The sequence below is a fragment of the Elephas maximus genome, chromosome 8, assembly GCF_024166365.1.
Source record: "Elephas maximus indicus isolate mEleMax1 chromosome 8, mEleMax1 primary haplotype, whole genome shotgun sequence".
NCBI classification, from domain to species: Eukaryota; Metazoa; Chordata; class Mammalia; order Proboscidea; family Elephantidae; genus Elephas; species Elephas maximus.
In genome coordinates, this window is record NC_064826.1 from 7,487,025 (window position 1) to 7,498,601 (window position 11,577).

Consider the following 11,577-nt stretch of genomic DNA (forward strand, 5'->3'; position numbering starts at 1 on the left):
AGGGTTTCCCCTAACCCCTTACTTCAGGGAGCTCTCTGAGCTCTCCCCATGAGCCCTGGATAGCAACAGGGCTACAGTGTCTCCTCATGGCCAGTGGCAGAAATACCACAAATGAATTCTCTATCTAGGATATGAGGGGTGTGGTAGCCTTTTAATGAGCTGTGGTGGTGCAGTGTTTAAAGCACTTGGCCGCTAAACAAAAGGTTGTTGATTCTAGCCCACCAGCCGCTCCATGGGAGAAAGATTTGGCAGTCTGTTTCTGTAAAGATTTATAGCCTTGGTAACCCTATAGGATCAGTATCAGTCAGACTCGACTGCAATGGGTTTTGATGGTCTTTATGAGAACCCCTGGTGGTGCAGTGATTAAGCACTCAGCTGCTAACTGAAAAGTCAGTGGTTTGAACTGCTATAGGGTCACTATGAGTTGGCATCAACTCGACGGCAGTGGGTTTAGTTATGTTTGGTATTCTGGACTTTTGGCTGAATAGAGCGATAAGGGCATCAAGATGTTGGTTTTTGAGGGTCAACAAAGAGCACCTACTGTGGCTACCCAAAAAGGTCAACAGTTCAAATCCACCATCTGCTCCTTGGAAGACCTATAGGGCAGTTCTGCTCTGTCCTACAGGATTGCTATGAGTCAGAATTGACTCAACAGCAATGGGCTTGGGTGGTTAGTATTGTGAACTAAGATGGAGCCCCTTGAGAGTTACAGTGCAGTCAGACAGGTGGAGGTGATAGTGTCAGCTGTGATGTTGATGGACAGGGCTCATATACGAAGCCAAAAGGGCTAGCTAACTCTATGCTCAATCAGAGTGTAGCCCAGCCCCTCTCCTCTCCAAATTGCAGCCACCCCTGTGTGGATAAGACGCTTCTGCCAATCTCACCGGGGAGTGGAGGAAGCCAGAGATCCTACCTCCTCTCTAGGTACCCAGGAAGAAGGAGAGAAGATGAAGAGAGTAAACTCATCAACCAGGTAATCTGTTTCCCTCTTACAGAGAAGGCGCATCAAGGAATAGAACAATTGGGACGGGAGCATTACTTTAGGGGAGTCCCCTCCCAAATGGGGAGTGTGGAATTAAGCCTTGTCCCAGGGAACTGCCATGAAGTGGGAATGAGGAGGCAGATGTCAGTTACTGCCCCCAATTCCACCCACTGCATCTAGAGTAAGGAGCCCTGGTGGCACAGTGGTTAAGTGCTCAGCTGCTAACCAAAAAGTTGGAGGTTCAAACCCACCAGCAGCAACACAGGAGCAAGAAATTAGCTGTCTGTTTCTGTAAAGATTACAGCCTTGGAAACATATAGTTACACTACTCTGTCCTATGGGGTCAGCATGAGTCAGAATTGACTCAGGGTAACAGGGGATGGGTGGGCTCCTCAGGTGTAGTCATAAAACATAGCACAGATGTGCCACAGATGTGCAGGGGTTTAGTTAACCCTGACCCCCTTCTACTCTCTCTAACCAAGTCTAAACATTCCTTCTCTATTCCACTGCCTACCTTCTCACATGGTCTGATGGTCAGAGGTTATGTAAGAAAAGTACATGACAACATGACACCACACCAGTAATAACATGCCAAATGTGAATAGATAGATGTCCCAATTAGATTATAAAGCTCTTTTAAGTTTAAAAAAATTCTTTCAGTGAAATTAAAGTTCAAGCACAGTATCTCTGTGCCATTTAGATCAAATATCATTGACTCTTAAATTAAAATCCAAAGGAATTAAAATTCCAAATCAAATTCTTTTGACCTCAAAGCCAATCATTACAAACAAGGTCACTCAAATCAACCCTTCTGTTGGTAAGTAAAGAGCTGGGTAAAATAATAGCAACAAAACTTCAGCTAAGCAAAGCCTGACAATGTACCGAGGAATTCTTAGGCTGGAATCTGGGGAAGGAAAGAGCCTAGGGAGGTGAGCACAGCAGCCTCTTTGCCCTGGAGCATTTGGCAAGCCTACTTGGCACTCAGGAAGCTGACTCAGAGGCAGGGATGTAAGAGTCAGAATGCACCAAATGTGGGTGCTAACAAAGGGCCCTCAACATACGCTGGGTCTCCTAAGGGCTACATAGTTGTTAGCTGCCATTGAGACAGGCTGTAACCCATGATGACCCCATGCAAGATAGAATGAAGTGCTACCCAGTCCTGCTCCATCCCCATGATGGGTTGTTGATCAAACCATTGCGACCCACAGGGTTTTTATTGGCTGATTTTCAGAAGTAGATTGCCCGGCCTTTCTTCCCAGTTCATCTTAGTCTGGAAGCTCTGCTGAAACCTGTTCAGCATCATGGCAATACGAAAGCCTCCACTGACTGACTGGTGGTAGCTGCATATGAGGTGCATTGGCCAGGAATTGAACCTGGGAATCCTCATGAGCCAGAGGTGGACCTGTTCTCTAGGTGATCCATGACATCTCAAACCTTGAATTCAGACTGAGGTAGCCCCAGATTGTTTATACCACCCACCCTCTCCAGACACTTGGCAGAACCAATAGAAAATCCTCTCTGAAGAAAGATGCCTCCATCCTAGTCCAAAAATCACTTCTGCAGATAGAGTGTCTTGCACCAAGTCACAGACAATCAGGCTCATAAAGAAAAATTCAAATACCATGTCTGAGAAGCAGCAGGAAAAGAAAATCAACACAAACAACCCCACAATGATTCTAGGTGTTAGAATTATCAGGCAGACTTGAAAACAACTGTGCTCAAAGAAATAAAGTGTAACCTTGGAAAACGTCACCAGGGAACTAATTATAAATAATAACATAACTTATTTCCAAAGAAACTCAATAAAAATTCTGCCAAAAAAGAGGATGAATGGTTGTGCTCATCAAGGATTGAGAAGGGTGTGTCTTCATGGGCATAGGAGTTGAGTTCACATAATGGGTGAGCTCACATAAATGATAGCTTGCAGTCTAGGTTGGATAAGGAGGGAAGTGAGGCCAGGCAGGGCTGAGGGACAGTGACAATGCCTTCAGGGGATTCCCAGTCAACTGCTTCCCAGTAATTGTAACCAACGCTTCCAGGCGATGTCTAGTGTTGCCTTGGAGAATCCAGGCAGGAGTTAGGAGTAGATGATGTGGAGACAAAGTGTATTATCAGAGGTGGTGACTGGATCAGGGGAATCAATTAGTTCTTTGTTCTTACTGTTAGTTGCAACGGAGTTGGCTCTGACTCATGGCGACCTTAGGTATAACGGAATGAAATGTTGCCCAGTCCTGCACCATCTTCATGATCGTTGATATGTTTGAGTCCCTTTTTGTGGCTATCATGTCAGTCCATCACATTAACGGTTTCTCTCATTTTTGCTGACACTACTTTGCCAAACATGACGTCCTTTTCCAGCAATTGGTCTTTCCTAATGACATGTCCAAAGTAGGTGAGTTAAAGTCTCATCATCCTCACTTCTAAGGTGCATTGTGATTGTATTTCCTCTAAGACAGATTTGTTCCACCTTCTGGCAGCCCAGAGTATATTCAGTATTTTTCACCAACACCACAATTCGAATCATCAATTCTTCTTCTGTCTTCCTTTTTCTTTATCCACGTTTGCATGCATGAGGCGGTGTAAAAGACCATGGCTTGGGTCAGGTGCACCTTAGTCATCATCAGAAGCTCTTACTAAGGAATATTTTAATGCACTAGGAACTAATTTAACGCACAAAAACAGACAGTTGAAAATGCCCTTGTTGAGTCTCTGGAGACCACTGTGCTGTCAAGAGCTTCTGGAGGTGGCCTTCCCGGGGCCAGGGCTTGTGAGCACAAGGCACCTCAGACCCTCTAACTGCCTTTTTGTGAGGGGCTGGGGTGGCCTTGCAGCACTGTGGAGAGACTGCTGGCGCAGAAGTACACAGCTGTCTGTGAGGGGGCAGCCGATCCCAGTGTGAGAAGGAAGTGCTCCTTTTGTGGTCTGGAGACATTGTACCCATCAGGGATATCGCCTTTGTCAGTGACACCAGCACCGACAGAGGAGTAGATCAGCCGCAGCCCCAGTCCCGAGTCTTGTCGGTACCAGAGCATGTAGTTGTGGTTCAAGTCTTGGAAGCATTGCAGGGTCACCTTCCCCCCTGTCCTTGTGATTTCGTGCCTCGGGGTCTGGGTAACGCCAGCATCTGTGTGCCCTGTGGGGACAGAGAGCAGCAGAGCCCGATGCTGTGGTCCCAGGAGAAGGGCTTGTATGGAGTCCACGGGAGGCCCAAGGAAGGAGACGCACCTGGGACCAGGACTCACCTGCCCACAGGACACAGAGGGCCGCAGGGAAGAGGAGCCTGGGGCACATTGCACTGCGGAGAGAATCTGTGTCTCCCGGCTCAGTGGTAGGAAGTGGAGCCTTGGTGGAGACACTCAGTGACATCACTTTCCCCACAGTTGCGTGGCCCATGGAGCTGAGCAGCCATGCCCTGCCCACAGGAACAAGTCAATCACAGATGTACAGCTGGACAGGTCTGAATGGGAACATTTGTAGCTCTGTTTGTAAAGAAGTTTGTTATCATACGGCCCTGTCCCTGCCTTTTGGGAAGGTGTTCTCTTTCTCTATGCACATTTTATTCCCATGATGAACCAATTACTTATTAAAATACTGTTTTTTATTTTCCCCAATATTTCTGTAGCCTGGGGAAGATCTTTACAGTGGTCCCTGCCGAGGCACCTCATGTGCAACCCCACCCATCCATCAGTGGGGGCTTGTGTGTTGCTGGGAAGCCAAATAGATTTCAGTAGAGCTTCCAGACTAAGACGGGCTAGGAAGAAAGTTGTGATAACCTCCTTCCAATAAATCAGCCGATTAAAGCCCTCTGGATCACAATAGTCCCGTCCATGACTGATCACAGGGCTGGTGCGGGACCAGGCAGTGTTTTGTTCTATTGTGTACAGGTCACCACGAGTTGGAGGTCAACTCAACTACAGCTAAAAACAACAACATGGGCAACAGAGTTGAGCTCCGCAGTGGGTGAGCTCACATGAATTATGGCTTGCAGTCTAGGTTGGATAAGGAGGGAAGTGCTGCCAGGCAGGGCTCAGGGACAAGGCATCTTCAGGGGTTTCCCAGTGAACTGCTTCCAAGGAATCCCAGCCAGTGCTTCTGACAGATTTCCAGTGTCGTCTTATGGAAACCAGGCAGCAGTTAGACTAGAGGAAGTGGGCCTGGAAACAAGGTGTCAGGGGATGAGACTGCTTCAGGACTTCTTACTAAGGACCATTTTAGTGCACCAAGGTACCATTTTAATGCACAAAGGCAGTCAGCTAGAAATGTCCTCAACAGCCCTGGACTGGCTGGCCCAAGCCTGGAGATGGTGCTGAGCTGTGTTGGTTACACTGAAAAGCAAGACCCCTTTGAAGCAAGTAGAATTCATTTTGAGCTATGATTTGAGACCGGTTGACAGAATACCATTTGTGTGCTTTTTTTTTTTTTTTTGATGTTGGCAAAGAACTGAATAATATAGTTAAAATTATCACAGCTGTCATTAATGGCTCATTATTAAACTGTCTCCACAAAAGCAAGAAAAATTATTTCCAAACACAAGCTGTGGTCTGATACTTTGTGGCAGAGAACTTCCAATGTGAAGGTGTTAGCAAGGATTTCAACTCAAGTCCTGTGGACGACGTGAACAACTACAGGGAAAGAAGGCTGCTGGTTATGCGCTGTGACCCAAGGTCAGGATGCTTAAAGTTCGTTGCACGTGTGTCGTGACCCCACGGTTTTCTAGGACAACCACCATCACTACTCTGAGGGCTGATTCTGGATCTGGAGGTGTTGAGATGGGATTTAATTCTCTGAGTCACAGTGACCTTCAGGGACAGATTACCCAATAAGCAAGTTAAAAACATGCTTAGGGCATCAACAAAACAGGGGCACCAGTTGTCCAAAGCAAAGTCCCATAGATGCCAAGCAGACAGGACAAGGAAAAGCAAGTGCTGTAACAGAAGGGGACTGGCAGGGCACAAAACGAAACTGAGACCAGCTCCCGTGCATCAGAATGTGGCAGCCGGAAACAAAGCTTGTGCAGGGTCATGAGGGGACCCAGGAGCAAGGTAGTTTAAGATATAAGGCCCCTACCACTTCAACACCTTCACTGACATCTGTCTTCTATGGTCCTCTCCTGTGTAATTGAAACTCCTTATCTCGGCCGGTCTCTTGGGGGGGTATACTATTTCTTTCAAGTAAACAAAAGGTGGGAGTGGGCTGTCAAGTCGAACTCTTGCCGCATTCACCCAATATGCAACTGGATCCAACATGTGCAGTTACTGGGCAAGAACGGATTATATTAATAGATAACAGATCTCTGATCCAGTTTGAGAGAGCTGTCTTGTACATCCACGTCGGCTCCAGCCAGGAGGGCCAGCAATGCTCTGCGCCGTAACACAAACACGAGGGTATGCTCTCATACACATCCCAGTAAACAACCCATGGGAACTCCTGTCCCAGATGATACCCAAAAGAGAGGGAACTTGAATAAGTCAATCATTGCAGCGAATTCAATCAAGTTACTTTTCAGTTGTATAACATTTACTTACAGAGTTATGTCCTAAGATTTGTAAACAATAATATTTATAACTTTAAAATATGATTAGAATACACACACTGATGCAAGCTAGCATACGTTTAATATGATGCTAACACGGTTAATAATTTAATATGATACTAACAGAGCAAAAGCCTAAGAAGTACTGGAAATATTAATATTTATCTAACTCGAAAAGTTTGAATTTAGTGTATCCAGTGAGTTTCGTATCTTATTGTCTGTTGTGTAGGACACAGTGCTTGACATTACTCTATAAATGCTAACAAATGAAGTATTAGGTACATTAAGAGGACCCAACATTCAGTATTTATTTACTGTGCAAAATATGTTTGTGTTTTGCAATAAGGAATGTGTTTCTAAATTTGTCTTCCAAGAAAGCAACAAAGAGCATTTATGAGAATGTTACGCTTATATTTTATCAGAATATTTGTGTATCTCTATGTAAGGAAATTGAGCGATTCATCGAGGAAATACATCAAATGAATATTTAGATAATAAAAATTATATAAGTGTATTTTATTTTCCGTTCCCCTTCAGACTGACTTTCTTTTGAGAAATAGATTGTTATTGTTATGACTCGCAAAACAAACTTGTTGGTTGAGAAGCGGTGCTATTTTTTTTTATGTATGTACCCCTAGATACAAGAGTTGAACAATTCCATAAAAAAATAAAATGTACGTTTTATAAATTTCATATATAGTAACAACTATATTTCCCTTTTCATTTCAGACTGATTGGATATAAGTGCACATTCATATCCCGTTAGAATGCTGGGGTAAACCGAAGAGGGGCACCACAGATTATCAGTGTTTAGGGTCCTCACATGCCTTAATCCCGCCCTGGTGACCCCGAACAACATTTGTAGCCCATGTGTCTCAAGAAATAATACGTGCCCTCTCTTTACATGAGTGGAAGCATGTGTCCACAAAGCCACTTCTTTTCTTGAGATACGAGGAGCAAGGTACTGTCTCAGTGTCTCGCTGCTGTGCGCTGAGCAGAGAGAAGCACACGCTTTGTGCACAGGAAGCGTGTGGCCCTGGCATGCTGTGGCAAAGCTGCTGGCACGGAGGTACACAGCTGAGTCCCCTGACTCCGCAGCCTGAATCCTGAGGCTGGAGTCTGCTCCTCTGGGCCTCTGCAGAAAATTGATTCCCAGGCAACTGTGAATCACTGAGGGCAGCCTCATCCTCAAAGTGAACCAGAAGCTCCGGACCCTGGCCTGGCCTCTGTCGGTACCAGTAAAGGGCATTGTGGCCAGAAAGAGGATCACACCACAGAGCCATGGCCTGTCTGGCCCCTGAAACCTTACGTCTGCAGGTCTGGACAACTCCAGCTTCTCTGTGCTTTGCGGGGAAGAGACAGAATTTGACAAAGGAAAGAAGGAAATGAGCCAAACCATCACGGGACTCCACTACGGAGCACTCGGCGTCCAGGGACTCACCTGCCTCCAGAAGGCAGAGGGCTGCCCAGCAGAGAAGCCTGGAGCCCATGGTGGGTCGGGCAGGACTGGGGGGTTTGCTGAGTCAGGGTCTTTGTGTGCATGAGCAGAGGAGGGGGACGTGCCTCTCCTCACAAGGCAGGTGACGTCACTGTCCCCTCAGTCCCCACGTTGTAGAAACCAACTCTTACAAATTAAAAATGTGCCTAGAAGATGGTTTAGCATGTTCGTGGACTGCCGTGAGCTCTTCCAGGGGCCCCACCAGAGCTCCAGGACTTCTCTGGGCCTCTTCTTACTCACCGCCGATGTTCCTATCTCGACGTGCCAATAAACCAAAACCAAACCCATTGTCACTGAGTTGATTCTAACTCATAGCAACCCTGTAGAACAGAATAGAACTGCCCTGTAGGGTTTCCAAGGAGTGGCTGGTAGATTTGAACTGCCTGTGGTTTGGTTGGAAACCCCGGTGGCACAATGGTTAAGTGCTATGGCTGCTAACCAAAAGATCGGCAGTTCGAATCCACCAGGCGCTTCTTGGAAACTCTGTGGAACAGTTCTACTCTGTGCTATATGGTCACTATGAGTCGGAATCGACTCAATGGCAGTGGGTTTGGTTTGGTTTTGGTATCTTTTGGTTAGCAGCCAAGCCCTTAATCACTGCACCAGGAATTTGAGATACCAATGAATGGCATCTAGGTCTGACTTGTAGCTATCCTTCTCTTTGGCTTCTCCTTTTACCAGCCTCACTGGGTGGAATGCCATCAGACAAGGTGGCACCTTGGTGATTGCCCAGCCTTATTCTGGAAGCACATTGAACTGATGGACCTGCGGATGGTCAGGGCCTTGCGGGGCAGTGGCCTGAGAAGAAGGGCAGAAGGGTGTGAGTGGAGGCTGACTGTGAACTAGGGCGTGCAGGGAGGAGAGGCGAGAGCGTGCTGGCTCTGGGGTTCTCGAGGGTGGCTCCCTGCAGCTTACCTGAAGATACATTTCCTTTCCTGCAGCAGAGAGAACCTGTAGACAAGGGCATGAGGTGACCTCCGGTCAGGTTGGGGCTTTCTGGAGGACCCTGCATGCTTGAAGCCCCCGTGGCGGCCAGGGCTTCTGGAGGCAGCCTTCCCGGGACTGGAGCTCGTGAGCACAGGGCAACCTCAGCCTCTATATCTGCCGTTTTTGTGCGGGGTTGAGGTGGCCCTGCAGCACTGTGGAGTAACTGCTGGCGCAGAAGTACACAGCTGTCTGTGAGGGGGCAGCCGACCCCAGCGTGAGGGGGAAGTGCTCCGTGCTTGACCTGGAGACACTGTACCCATCTGGGATGTCACCTTTCCTGGTATCATCTACATTGGTAGAGTAGTGGATCAGCCGCAGGCCCAGTCCCGGGTCTTGTCGGTACCAGTACATGTAGAGGTGGCTCATGTACTGGGTGCATTGCAGGGTCACATTCTCTCCTGTCCTTGTGATCTTGTGCCTCGGGGTCTGGGTGATGCCAGCATCCATGTGCCCTGTGGGGACAGAGACCAAAGCTGGTGCCGAGGCCACAGGGAAAAGCTGAGGCAGGATTGGGAAATCCCAGGAGAGGGGAGGCTCCTGCCCAGGACACACCTGCCCCCAGGACAGCCAGGACCAAAGTGCACAGGAGGCGCATGGCAGGAACCGGCTCTGGAGGGGCCCTTCTGAGATGTCACCCTCCTGTCCCAGCCTGGCCCCAGAGCAGCCTGCCCCAGTGGCCACGCCCTTTTTCCTGAAACCTAAAGTCAAAAACAAACATGCAGCCAACAGCTCAGAGTGGGAGGAAATTCACTCCTCTGAATTTGCACAAATCTTATGAGGAGATGAGTCTTTCCTGGCTTCCCACAAAACAGTTTGTGGAATTCCTCCTCGACTCACTGGCTTTTATTTACCTAACTATCCCTGCAGTCCAGAGGTCAGGGGAGATCTTTGGGGCTTCCTGCTGCCATTTATGACTCATGTGTCCCAGATATTCCTTCAAGAGTCCTTTTCTCATTTGCTTGGTTGCCCACCCTCCTGTTAACCTCCTTCCACCTGCAAAGACGCCCTCTGGAGTTAGGGCTCCAGATCCCAGGGCACCTCTTCAACCCGCACTCAGGAAGGTTTCACTCAGTTCCTTATCCATTCACCGACTGGTGGGACACCTGTCCACACCTAGCTAGATACATCTGGGCACCTGCTTCCTGGGTGTGGTCAGCAGGAGAATGCTCCCAAACATGTGCACATCCCAGTCCCTGGAGCCTGTAAGTTTATTAGATTTCATGGTGGGGGAATAAGGCTGCAGATGGAATTAAGGTTGCTAATCAGTGGACAGAGTCCTGGGGGTGCAAATGGTTAACACCCTTAGCTGCTAAGCAAAAGGTTGGAGATTTGAGTGCACCCAGAGGTGCCCCACAAGTAAGGCCTGGCCATCTGCTTCTGGAAAGTCAGCCTTTGAAAACCCCATAGAGCAGTTCTACGCTGAGATACACGGGGTTGCTATGAGTCAGAGTCAACTTGAAAACAGCTGGTAACTGGAGAAATTGCCCATGAGTGTTTTCTTCTGGAATCTTCTCCAGGGAGCAGAGCTGGACCCTGCATGCGCAGTAGTGCCCTGACCCCCTGCATCCCGTAACTGGCCTGTGACTCATGAGACAGAAGTTTCCACAGAAACAGGCAGATGTTTAAGGTCAATACTGTACATTTAGCACTGCAGACCCTGGAACCCCAAACAAGAAAGAGGCTTATGTCATTTTAAGTTCCCTTTCCTATTTCATGTGATCCCATAGCTTGTATAAAGTAGGGGGCATGTACAAATGTGGGTTAAATAAGAGGAACTGACTAGTGAATGCCAACTCTTCATGTCCTTTCTCTCCTGGTAGGCCCCACCATGCATAGGAAGCCTCCCTAGCAAATCCCCCCTCCTCTCTGTGTAGACACCACTGGAACCCCCCCCCCCAACTCACACAAAACCCAACAAAACTAGATCCCCTTGAGTCAGCTCTGACTCATGACGACTCCATGTGTATCAGAGCGGAACTGTGTTCCATAGGGTTTTCAGTGGATGATTTTTCAGTAGATTGCCAGGCCTTTCTTTTGAGGCACCTCTGAATGGACTGGAACCTCCAACCTTTCTGTTAGCTGTTGAGCATGCTCACTGTTTGCACCCCCCAGGGACAGCCTTCATGAAAGATGGCACACAGCCTGCATCCATATGACAGCTCCAGGGCAGAAAACCAAGTCTTTCTCTCTTGTCACCTGTAGGATCCACGCAGGTCTCTGCCCTGAAGTTGTCAGGGAAGCGGCATGACAATTGCAGGTGATGCATGACCTATGGCCTTCCTGCTCCTGCACGGCTGGGCCTGGAAAGGAGAAGCCGATGCATAGGTAGTTCTGCAGAGTGGGGTCGGAGGCCCACAGGTGCCAGAGGAATTGAGCCCAGTGTGCCTCCTTGCTCTGATGTTCGTTACCTCTGCCAGCAGGAGAGTGGCTTTACCTCTGTCAGTCGTGATTCTGCAGCAAAACAAACCATCACACAGTGCTTCCTCAGCACACTTCTGTCAGCACTGACACAGGTTACAGGGATGAGCAGAGCAAAGAGCGCCTGGGGAGCTCTCCCTCAACAGGCCTGAGCTCAGC

General features: G+C 48.2%; 2 gene segments (V, D, J or C); both read right to left on the reverse strand.

Moving 5' to 3' along the window:
* Positions 1-3,774: 3,774 nt before the first annotated feature.
* On the reverse strand, positions 3,775-4,297 carry LOC126082153 (T cell receptor beta variable 6-5-like). The segment is given in 2 exon segments: positions 3,775-4,115; positions 4,225-4,297. Coding segments are annotated over 2 exon segments (390 nt in total).
* Positions 4,298-9,108: 4,811 nt separating this feature from the next.
* On the reverse strand, positions 9,109-9,643 carry LOC126082154 (T cell receptor beta variable 6-5-like). The segment is given in 2 exon segments: positions 9,109-9,452; positions 9,553-9,643. Coding segments are annotated over 2 exon segments (387 nt in total).
* Positions 9,644-11,577: the final 1,934 nt, after the last annotated feature.